This window comes from Apus apus, chromosome 2 (genome assembly GCF_020740795.1).
Source record: "Apus apus isolate bApuApu2 chromosome 2, bApuApu2.pri.cur, whole genome shotgun sequence".
NCBI classification, from domain to species: Eukaryota; Metazoa; Chordata; class Aves; order Apodiformes; family Apodidae; genus Apus; species Apus apus.
In genome coordinates this window covers 105,995,542-106,008,086 of record NC_067283.1, presented here as the reverse complement: position 1 = coordinate 106,008,086, position 12,545 = coordinate 105,995,542, and the positions used below count along the sequence as shown (strand labels likewise).

The 12,545-nt window shown below is 40.8% G+C and overlaps 1 protein-coding gene across 5 annotated transcripts in view; it reads right to left on the bottom strand.

Moving 5' to 3' along the window:
• The window catches only part of DLGAP1 (DLG associated protein 1), a 411,297-nt gene that overhangs the window by 20,379 nt on the left and 378,373 nt on the right, over positions 1-12,545 (bottom strand). For all 5 annotated transcript variants that reach the window (XM_051611840.1, XM_051611837.1, XM_051611838.1 and 2 more), the window contains 2 exons: positions 7,901-8,274; positions 4,636-4,727 (listed from right to left, as the gene is read on the bottom strand). In XM_051611840.1, the coding sequence (XP_051467800.1) occupies positions 4,636-4,727; positions 7,901-8,274 (466 nt within the window). The remainder of the gene's footprint in view (positions 1-4,635; positions 4,728-7,900; positions 8,275-12,545) is intronic.

Genomic DNA, 12,545 nt, shown 5'->3' with positions numbered 1-12,545 from the left:
CACGATGTGTTTTGAACAGCAACAACAGGGTCACTTGCTAGCGTTCAGCTCTCCACTTTTAAGTCTTCTGCTTTCTTTTGAAAAACATGTTTACATTTCAACTCAGAGCACTTCTCTCTTAAAAAAAAGCACCAAAACCAAACCCAAAAACCCAGAAGAGATCTAGGTTTCAAACTAACTGATGCATGGTGGTCTCAGATGCACTGACATTAAATTCAGCCTGCCTCAATTTACCCATTGCCTGTGCTCTTTCTTGCCTGTGGGTTTGTCTGCTAAGGTTGACTGTTGTCAGCAGAACAAAACAAACCACAGAAGAGTTAGCAGATCTGGTACCATGTCTTCTAATGGCAGAATCTTTGGACATACATCTTAAAGCTACACAATATTCTGTGCTTTGCTCCCTCCGTATCCCATTCACAGTTTTTTTTTTTTTTCATCAATGAGTCTTAGCAGGGAAACTCTAATCCTGTAGGTTGAATGTCTATTCTAGACTGTTACAGTTGGAAGTGACCTGCAATGATCATCTAGACCAGCAGCCTGACCAACTCAGGGCTGACCAAAAACTAAAGCATGTAAATCACAAAATGGTTTGGTTTGGAAGGGACCTTTAAAGGTCCTCTACTCCAATCCCCCTGCAGTGAGTAGGGACATCTTCAACTAGGTCAGGTTGCTCAGAGGACCATCCAACCTGACCTTGAATGTTTCCAGGGATGGGACATCTATCACCTTCAGAATTTCTCAATGAATTTCTCACCAAAGAATTTCCCAGCTCAGGGTAACTAAAATAGGCGTCTCCTTCTCTGGAGACACTCAAGACCTGCCTAAATGCAAACCTGTGCCACCTGCTCTAGGTGAACTTGCTTTAGCAAGGGGGATTGGACTAGATCATTCCATTTCAACCCCTACCATTCTGTGATTCTGTGATTCATTGAAAATACAGATTTGAGGGTCCTGTCCTAAAAAACTGAGTTGAGAAGTTTAAATTAGAGTGTAGGACTAGCCTGCTGTGCATGGAAAACCCTAAAACCTGCATATTTTTTTTGTCAAGATGGTAAGTGATTAAACCTAAAAACATAAATGAAAAAAAAAAGACAAAAATATGGCTCTTTATAGTAACAAAAGCCAAACATGTGTTGTTGTTTTTTTTTTCCTTGAAGAGACAGAAGAAGTTTGTGGGGTTTTTTGTTTGTTTTCTTTATATTACCCCACCACCATTTAAAAAAAATTAACTTCATACAACACCAAGAGGTACAGTGTGGTAAACCACACTTTATACCACACCAAGAGGTGGGAGCACCTTCCCTGCCCCCACAGAAGCCAGAGAAAATGGAGAAAAACTATCTGTCTATGGTCTTAGTCTCCTATGGCAGTGTTCTTATTTCAGAAACTATTGTTGTTTCAGCATTCATAAACTCTTATGATGACAAACCAAGTACAATTACTAGCTGATGGTATAACTAGAAGCAATAAGCAAGACAATGTTGCAGGTGAGGATGTAATGGGAGGAGATCTAAGGGCAGACAAGGTAAAAAGCAAGAGAGACTGAAAGTGATTACAGAGCTACAGGCCTGAGAGCCCCTTGTTCAACAGGGATGTGTGTTAATTAGCCTGGTGTAACATGTGATGACTTATTTTCTGGTTCAGTAGAACTGGTTGACTTCCAACAACTCAATTAACTTCTCTAAGTGAGGAATGGAAGGTGGTTCCTTGAGGTCAAGAAGAAGTTGGAAATAGAAAGGACAAACAGAAATGGACAGAAATGGAAGTGCCCTGAGATTGCACTGATCAGCTTAATTAGATACACATTGCAAAATTGCACTGGAAGGGTGGGTCATATGAGGAAAGGGGAGGAACATTTTGGTTGGGATTTTGTTAGCATCATGGGGGAGATCAGGTGAGATAAGAGAGTAACAGCAGGAAGATCAAAAAGTGGATAGAAATGCATATGTATATTTTTTTTTTTCCCCACAAGAAGGACTGGACAGAGCTATTCTAAAAATGATAGAAATCAGAGAGCTGCACTTGGAGAATGGGAATGAAAAAGATTATTGAGAGCATAAAGCACTGAGGGTAAGATGAATACCAGTGAAGGATCCAGTTGTAATACGGTTAGGTAGCAGTAGGCACATTTATCCTTTGAGCAGTACAGGAGGAGGAGGAGGAAGACTCAAGAGTCATTTGTCTTGGCAGGAAGCCCAGGTTACAGGGAGTGAAGGGCTAATGAAAGGTCTGAGTGGAGATGGAAGATGGAAGAGATAGAGCTGTCTTCTGAAGATGCTCTGGCTTCAAGCTACTTCGATCAAGAAGCGGAGGTAAAATCTTTTGCTTACTTGTTCTGATTACAGAAGCAGCAATATTTAAAAGGACATGAGGAGGTAAGACTCCTTAGTGTGAGAATGACAGTCATATGAGGTGAGGGAAAGGGGGAGGAAAGAGCAGGAAGCAGAGGAGTGAAACAAATGATGTATGGTAGGCTTTTGGTGCATTAAGCAAAGAGCTTTCTTGTTTTACAACAGTGTACATAATAGCTTAGACTGGCAAGGAAACATGACAAATTTACAATATTTATCCTCTTTGTTGTGTCTTTCTTCTCTTCTTATTTTATATTTCCTTAATATTTCTGAAGCCTAGAAGTTTTAAAAAACATTCATTTATCAAAGATTTGACTCAAAGGAGCTTTTCTGAGGCTCTGCAGATGTTATGGTGCAGGGGCAGGGAAGAATGCACTGTATTTACAATTCTGTTCCTTTAACAGATAATCAATACATTGTGCTCTGCTGGGTTAAAAAAAAAGGAATATGAGTGCCAAACTGTGATGATAAGCCCTTTGTGTTTTGAGTGTACTCATTTTCTAAGGACTAAGGGCCCTCCTTTATCAGCCAGTTCACTTCTGAAAGTCCATGATAGATTGCTGCTGCCCAGCTGCTCCAAACAGCAGCAACCTCAACTTTATCAGCAAGGAAACCCCCAAACAGAGCTGTCCGTAGATAACGCAGAAATACTGCTTTCTCAGGGAAGACCCTCACAGGCAGATCTTACCTTTTTCTCTGCAGCAATAAAAACTGCAATAGAAAGAGGACTTTGGAAATAAGGTATTTAGAAACCGCCATTACTTTCTTTGTTTTTTTCCACAGTATTTTTTGTTTTATTTTATTCTTGGTTTTTTTTTAGGGACTGGGGAGGGTTGGGCTTTTGGGGTAGGTTTTTCCTTTGTGGTCAAGCAGAAGGGAAATTGTCCTTCACCATCTATTCTAATGTGCTCATTTATCTAGCGCTGGAAGAGTTGTGGGTAAACGGGGCTAAGGTCTAACACATAAAGAAATGTCTGCCAGCAAGAGATGTTTTATCAGGTTAATGAGGAACTTGGTAACAGCCTACCAGGGTCATTGCAAAATCACAGTTCTTTATGCTTTTTAAAACCACAGGAACATACTCTGCTGCTCCTTTACTAGGAGATTTTGTTGAATTGAAAATGGTGTAGATAAAATATTATTTTTGAGGACTTTTAGCAGATGCAGGAAAACCAAACCAAACCAAACCAGCCATGTGAAAATGGGCATTTCCTCTACTTGCTACCACAGACAGCAGGCCAGAGGAGGGCAGAGGGCCCTAATTTTGTCAGCCCAGATTTGCTGCATCCAGGTTTTTGCTGGAGAGATTGCAAGGACGACTCTTCCCTCACCAAAAAGCAATACTGCCCTGTCTTCTCCCACGATATGGTACAGCAAATTATCAACAAAGTGGCCCCAGCATCCAAAAGTTATACTGTGCCCAAGTGGCTTGTGACAAACAAACAAAGCCTTGGGTGGGTGCTTGCAGCCTCAACAGCACTGGGCAGGCCTGCAGGCTCAGAGATGAGGGAAGAGTCTGACCTTTTTCAGCCACTGAGTCCAGTTTTGGGCAGGAATGAAGATTTGCAGCTGTGGCTGAGCATTCAGAAATTTCATGTGTCTGGAAAGTGCTATGCACAATGATGCTGCCCTGCAATGTAACTGCAATTTGTCATCAAAAGGAAACATAACCCTTAAAGACAACAGCTATTCTAGATACTTTTAATTTTTATTTTTTTTTTATTGGAGCATATTTGCTTGCTAACTCAGGTTACATTGAAGACTGGAGAAAATAACAAGTTTTAGAGGCCTGCTTTTTAATAGCAACATTTCTTTTTCAAGGAAGCAGTTGTAATGCAGAGATGTCTGGATGAGATACCTGAGCAAAAGGAATCAGTTTGGCTCTGCCATTGAACTGCTCCACGTGGCTGAAATTACTCTGCTGATAAACAAGGTAAACTTCCCCATCTACCCTATGCTGCTGCAGCCATCCTAAGACTAATATTGCAACTGCATCACTGTCCAGTGTTTAGGTATATTTTCTAGGGGAAAAGAACATATTAAAAGTATATTGACCTTCAAAATATGTGGTACTTTTCTCCCAGTTGTCCCACTGGTCCTGAAAAGACCCCTCTGAGAAATAAGAGCTACAGCATTTTTAAGACTCAGCTTTTCAGTTGGATGATCTAACAGTTTGTCCAGGAAGCAGGTTTATATGGTCATGTGTGCAGGAACTAGGGCTCTTAAAAATTAGTTGTGGTATAATTATTTACTTTAGAAAAAATGTATTAACTTTTATACTCACCACTTCTCTTCCTCTACTTGAACTCCTATGGACTGGAACTTACTGGTTGCTTTATTTTCACCTAATTTAGTGGATTCTTCTGCACCATCCACCTTAAAAAAATTAAATAGCTAATTAGAATGTATTTTAACAGATACATCAACCAGCTACTTACAACTTCTATGCATGATAACTACAGTCTGGACACAAAGCTTATACTATAAGTACCTTAATCTAGTCAGATAGTTTATCTGTGGTGTGCTCATTTCTGATGTTATTAGTGCATATTTATCATTCTTGTTAATCTGTACAGCATTTCTGGTAAGACAACATTCAGCCTCCAAAAAGCAGATGGAGTTTATCCAGTATTTTACGGAGGCTGCATGCTCACATTTGCCAGAGCAAACCTCTGAGCAGCTGTAACACCATTTACTGTGCTCCACCATTTGCTTGCTTTGACCTGTTAGTCTGTATGTGCATGCTTATGTGAACTCATGTCAAAATCAGTGTTTATTTTGGTAAATTTTAGTGCCCTGAATCAGAGCACTATACAGATAAAATTGAAAGAAAGCAGATGCGGCTCTTGGATGCATTTTCTTTGCTGCTTCATCAAGCAAACAGGTGGTCCCCAGGAGTACAGACAGGAACTTTACCTCTCCATCTCTGTGAGGAGATTTATACCAATGGTATAAAGTTAGAATTTAACCACTGATGTGTCTTTGAGCAAAACCACAAACTTCTGGGTCCAATCAATGTAGTTGTTAGCTCCCAGTGCTATATATGACATCGTCAGTCATACAAGAAAAAAAAAAATTCTGGCACACAGGATTTTTGGACCACAGCAGTGTTACAAAGTGACCTGTGGATCCACTTGTGGGTGTACAAAATTTCCCACTGTAGTTAGCAGTAAATAAGCTTGTTGTTGAGTGCTGACTGAAAAGCCTATGCAGGAAAAGTGCTCAGGGAGGGATGGGAGTTACAGAGCTGTTCAGTGAAGTAAGGTATTTACCTGATACTGAGGCTTTTGGGGGGATAACTATGCCTTAAATCCCATAACTGACAAGAGAAGCAACCTTTTGATGGCAGGTTTTTTCTTTGCTTTACTTTGCTTGTTTGCTAAACAGATTTACAGCAAAGGATGCAGTATCCTAAGAGTGACTGAGGGGTGCAGATGACACACACAGAGGTTCAACACAAGTGCACATTAGGTTTATTTGTTAGAGGAGGAAACAAACCAAGAATATGCTTCTGGCTAAAGCAGCTTACCCTGCCCTACAGAGATGGGCCAGACTGTATGTAAGGTATATACCTTGTCTAAGTTCAGTCTAAGCCTTAACTAGGCTCCCTTTACAGTCAGTGGAAAGAGATTGACTTCATACTGCCAGTCAGACTGCTGACACCCTACCTACTTATTTTAGGGCAGCTGTTTCTAAGAGAAGCAATTTCTGTCAGTAACAACTACCTTATGGTATTGCCACTCCCACACTACCACTTCAGCTGTACCAGCACAACTGCTTGTGCAAAGATGCTGCAAAACAGACCAGACAGTGGACTGGCAAAGTAGTTTTATTTTATTTGTGAAGTCTGTCTGACTCTTAAAATCTCACGGATGGGCACAACTGGGAGGGTGGCACGCCGCATAGGCAGGAATCCTGTAAGGATGGGTGATTGCTGAAGGTTTTGCCTCATGTAATCTCAGCTGTAGGTATCTCCATTAGTTTGTACACAAAGCCTGCCCTGGCAGCCCCTCATATGCCATCCCCAGGCAGTTTTCATATATGATTATGCTAGTCACTAGTACATGTCAAAGTTTTAGAGGGCTTGAACAAAGGCTTGAACTGCATTTGGGGCTCAGTTTTTCTCAAATCTCAGGAAACTGAGGCTCCTACACCTCTCAAAGCAGCATTTGTGTGTAGCAACACTACCTTGAGAAGAGACAGCAGGGAAATGTGTCTTGACAGTCATGATTCACATTACCATTGTTTGTTTTGGCTTCTGCATATGTGGAAATTATTTCTTTCTACCCATTATTTTGCAGGATCCTAGCCTGCTAAGGAGTCTTGGTTGCTCAGTGAAATGAGAGATTACAGCTATAAAATGGCACCTTCAGCTTGGTTGGGTATGGGAATAAGCAAGAGAAGAGCTTTCCTCTATTCCTGTCCCACCTGGATCTCGCTCCTGTGTTTAACACTGAACATCAGCCCTTCTTCCAGAATATACCCGAAACAAATGCCTGTGAAGCAGGAAAATGCTGCAACAAAGGCAGTGAACTGAACCCACAGGCAATAGTAATTATTGCCCTTCCAAGAAGAAGTAAGAGAAAAGTCACAGCTTCTCCAGGAGCTGCCCCTGGGATGGCATACACAGCACCTCTCATCTCATCAGGCTGATGCAGAGATTTCACGGTACATTCTTAGGCTTTGCTAATCAGATAAGCCTGTCCAGGCACATAGTGCTGTGCTTACAACCTCCATCTGCAAGAAAAAAAGTCTTCTTGTGCAGGTTGGTAAACCGTGGATTGCTATTCTATTTGCTTGGGATTCATCTCCCATCAAAACCTGTGTAAACTCAAGTACTTTGTTGCTGAAGCTAATCCTGCAAGCAGATATTTGGAGTCCTATGCACAATCTTTTGTGGGGTGGATGTGGGAAAGATTAATTAAGAAAGCAGATTAAATTGGTGTACTTTATTTGCTCTTCTCCTTTCTGTAAATAAAAGTGAACTTTGGTAGTGTCAGTTTTCTTGTTTCGTTCCACTAGAGGTAGCAAAATGTAATTCTCTTTAACAAGGGCAAATCAGAAGGAACTTACCCTCTGCTCTTGAGGCTGAGGTAGGAACAATGCTGCCTCATTCAAGCAGCTACAAGTCATTATGAAATGCATGAATAAGCAGTTACAATTAATTCAGTGAGGCTGGACAAAAATATTTTTTGGGTGATAGTGTAATGTAAATCATTGTTTTACACATTCCCTTTCAATGATTTAATTCATGCCTTTCCGACCCCCGCTGTGTTATGATTCATAGATTAGTGCTCATGTGTGCAATTTATCAGAACTGAATAACAAGCAGCAAGGAACTTAAACAAATCCTCGCCTCTGATGTTTTTATGATAAATTAGGAAAACATCATTAGTACCATGCAGAATGATTACACTGCTGCGATTTCTACATAGGTACCTGTCAGAAAAAGAAAAGAAAAATACACAAAACATTGTATAATGAGCAGTAAAACAGATGTAGAAATCCAAAAACACTGGCAGCCATATGATCCATGTCCTGTACTGTACCTGTATTCCAATGGATAAGCATCTGTTTTTCTTGAAGTGGTCCTTCTTTCTGTCTTCTACTGCAACAGTGGCAATGGTTGTGGTGGTGGTGACAGTGGCAGTATTGTTCCCTACATGTTGACTTGCAGGGCCATGGATCTGTGCATTGGCAGCTTCAATAGCAGCTGTTAGTGCCTTCATACTGTCCAAGCTCTCAGTGGAGTTGCTAAGTCCAGACTGACTGATGATATCTCCCCTCTGTCCATGCCCATCCATATAGGCATCCTGGGCAGACTCTGTGCTGCTCTGGGCTGTGATGGAAATAAACGGTTTGGTGGTAGTTCTTGGTGGGACTGGAGGTGGTGTCTTCTTATAGGTGGTAATGCAGGATGACACTGGAAAAAACATACCAGAGTTCTTTATTTATTGATGCTGCAGAGAATACAGATGCAAATATGATTTCAAAGCATCAGTGAGCATGGACAGAGCAGAAGTAAGGAGGACACTGTAAGACAAAGAGCCCACAAGAGCTTCGATATAAGTGCCATGGAAATACCTCTCTTATCAGTGTCTATTGTTCCTAATGTGGGTGGCAGAACTGCCAGCAGAGGGAAAGATACCTATTTGCCAAGTTCCTCCTTAATCTTTTTAGGATTGTTTTCTACAGTATATTTTCTGTTAACTGTGCAAAGTCCCATGGGAACAAATTCTTCCACCAAAACCTTTATTCAGCTTATGGCTTCCAAACAAGATTCACAAGGATGATGAATCTCCCGCTACTTATCCTAGCTAAACTGTGCCTCATGCAGTTTTATTGCTATTGTTTTCTGTCTCTCTACCCTGTCCTACTGTACTTACCAAGCTTATGTAGAATTTTAAACTACATTTTTCTGATCAGAGAGAGATCTCCGAACAATCCTAGGTCAAAGTCTGTTAACACCCACCATGCTTGGACTTTTGTATTTCTTGCTATAAAGTATCTCACTGCTGAGGACATGTTTAAAACAACATTTTGCCTCACCTAAATTTCTCGTCATAAATATAACGTATTTGGTTCTGGAAAAAAAATGCTTGATTATACACACAGGAAGACAGCATACTGCAGTCAAGGGCTAAAGCCTGTCAGTCGGTGGGACTAGTTTAAGCAAAATGTTAAGCATAGATGTTTGCAATAACAGAGAGGTGAATAAAGGTTTATGAGGACTTTTCATATTTTGAAGGCCATGCTCTCTTTGCAAGTGCTGCTATATGGATTTAGAAGCTTAGCTTGAGGTTCCCAGGTGAAAAACTGTAGGCCTGTGTGTACAGAATTACATGCAGAAAGCACTACATGGAGATAAAAACATCTTCCTTTAAGGGATAGTTGGCAGCTTTGCATTACTGAGCTCCTGGAATGCTTTCAGATGAGGAAAGAAAGTCCATTAAGAACAAAAAACAATCGTGATTTGCTCTGTTTTTAAAGAAAATAAATGCAGGCATGAACCTGTGCAAAGTTCAGACACAAACATGTTAGCATAAATTCTTATTAACAGTAATCATATGGCAAGAAATGATTAATCAGATCATTTTAATTGGCAGACATCTATGCCACCCACATAAAAGGTAACTCTACAACAGCTGTTCTGCTCTCTGTTTGCACTGTATGTGCTTGTTAAGCCAGAAGCCATTATGGTATTAATTTGACTAGCTCAGATCCATATGCCTCATATCTCCTGATAGCTGTAGAAATACTTACAGCATAAAAGGTGTTTCCAGGGCATGAAATCACACAAGATTATTTTTTTTTAAGGGCTCCAGTGTAAGTTTCTGATAACTTGTCTGAACCCATGTTAAACATGTTGAACATTAATGGAAAAAGAGTGTTTCACTAAGGTAGTGAGGGTTTTGAAATTATGATTCACTTCTGAAGAATCAAACAGAAAGCACAGCATCTCTGAAAGAAGAGACAGCTAAAAATGAACTTGTCCAATTTTAACTCGAGGAAGTGAATAGTTGATAGGAGTTAAAGGTGTTTTGTAAAGTGCTTATAGAAAGACTGGAACTAGCAGAATGGATGACAGTTTTACAAAGGGGGATTGTGAATTTTGTGCTGTTCTTCTTTGGTTTTGATGCTGCCAAAAAGTGTTTCTTGCAACTGTGCATGTTCAGGTAAATCAGCTGCTGTTGCTGCAGCACAAACATTTACTCTGGGACTTAGGGAGAATTGTGGAGGCTGCTGCTTGGGTGATGATACCCTAGAAATGTCTCAGGTGGTTCGTGGTCTGTCGAATGTTCTCAGTGGTGGAAATGCAAAGTGAAATTCACCCCCGAAAAATTCAAAGCATATACACACGTGTATATCCAGGTAACACTTTGGGAAGCTGGTGCCAAACTTATCTAATAGAGGTTGGTGTGCGATCCTATTGCTTTGCGACTCAGCAAAATATAAATGGCACCATTTAAAATATGCTAGGCAATGTCATTGTGGAACTCCTAGGGAGATGCCAACACCTTCAGGACCTCCCTGCAAGGCACCTAAGTTTTTTTTTCTTGTATATAGCAGATAGGGAAATGATAATGTAACACACTTGAAAAGTGATCTCAGGTAGGAGAGCTTTGAAAATAAAAAGTGAGCTTTAACAAGACTGGTCCCTACATCACTGGTCATTTGCCACTAGAGAGTCAATAGAAACTGTCTATTGACAGCTACTGGGCACTCTGGACACTGCAGGACAAACACAGAAACACCTGATTGAGACGTCTTTCTGTCGGTTAAGTGTACTCAATGAGTAGTCTAATCCACAGTGCAATGAAAGATGTTTGCACTCAGCTAATTAAACCTGAAGTTATTCTTAAGAGAGGGAGAGAATTGACAAGTCATAGGGCGAAATTGTAAAGAGAAACAGCAAACGTTCTTTTAGCAAGTCAAAACAAATCCTCAGCTTCCTGGAGTCACGCAGCACATACTGTACAGCTCTGGAGAAGTGGAGTGTGCAAGTCATAAAAGAACCCCGGGCACTTCATTACTGGAAATGATGTAAGCTCCTGCCGCTCCTCTGCAGAAACGACAACAAAACAATGTTCGGGCTGCCGTTGGAGGCAGCTGCACTTTAAATGTTGTAGCTGGCTGAGCCTTGCAAAGGGCTGGAGTGCAACAAGGAAAGGGATTCGGTGCATGAGTTTTTATCCTGGCAACTTGTGACGTGGCAACCTGAAGGATCTGCTGGCTGGAAAATCAAAACAAGTACACCCCAAGGAAAATGACAAAGTTGTGGCACTCTCCTTGTGCAGCCTGAGTGGTTAGATGGTGAAGAAAGAGCACAGCTCCATGCTTTCTGTCCCTGCGGGCAAAAGGGATGGATGCTCTTCTGGATGTGGACTATACGGTAGGAGGACTCTGAGGGAGAAGATTACAGGATCACAGAACGCGTGAAAAAACAGAGAAATCGGCACTTCACACAGAGGGAACTTTCAAGGGGTTTTGCACATGAAAGCCAGTTTAATTCACATCAGGAAGTGAATTTAAAGGGCTGTATAAATTCCCTGATAAATAAATTCTTGGACAGGGATCAAGGAGCGAAGTTCTGTAGGGCAACTAATCTGACTGGAGAGTCAAGTCAAAGCAGTCTCATTTTTCATTAAAATTGTTTAGACATGGAATGAATCAGAAGTATCTTTTTCTGAATAGCAAATGTGTATTATGAACCTGTGATTTGTCACAATATAGACTACATTTTCATATTATTTTCCAGAGCACACACACTGCTGGAGCAGGTATACATTCCTCTCTTAGGGCATATGTGAAGTTACCAGTTAAGTCATGTGCAAGAATCCTCTGATCCCCAAAGCACCTTGAATCAGGCCCACTGTTTCCAGCTCTATCAATCTACCAAGTAATGCTCTCCTTGGCCTTTTGATCTTTATCCTATTTATGTGGCCTGCCTTCAGGTTACAGTTTAATCCCAAATGCCTCCTGAAAAAGAACTTTCTCCAGATTAAAAAAAAAAAAAAAAAAAAAAAAAAAAGTAATGGTGTTTGTCCTCCTAGCCAGGCTTTCCAAACAACTAGCTCATGGGACAGGAATTTGGAACAGGGAGTGTCAACCACCCAGTTCTGAAGGAAGTCTAATGATAAAAAAATAATCCCAGATTGCATAATAATAAAAGCTTGAATTTGAATGTTTCATTGTGCGAGCACTTCAGTTGTTTAAACATGCTCACTAGGGAGATGAGCCCTCGGGGACAAACATGAGCACACAAACACAGTGAACGGGTGCTCAGGAGAACCCCAAGGCAGATTAATATTTGTGAAGAGATCAAATTCATGCAGTACTTTGAACAGTTCAAGTAATGAGATATGTAAGCAATAGCTTTCTAATTTGGCAGTCTCCTGTAGGCTTGGTTGACAAATTCAAGAATAAATAGAAGTGCAAATTTAAAGTCAATTAAAATAATAGTGCTTCTCTTGAGAAAAAGGACTAATTCCACAGTTTGCAAGGAGCAGCAAAAGAGACAACTTGAGCACAATTAAGTATTAAGGAAGAAGGCAGGAGTACTTTCACCCTGCACAGATGGACCTCAGCCTTCTGATTGATGTGTTACGCAGGTGTGTTTACAGCAGTGCCCTTTTGCAGCTCACAGTACTCCAACACAAACCAAGCTGGCCTGAGCCTCACAACTGCAGCCCC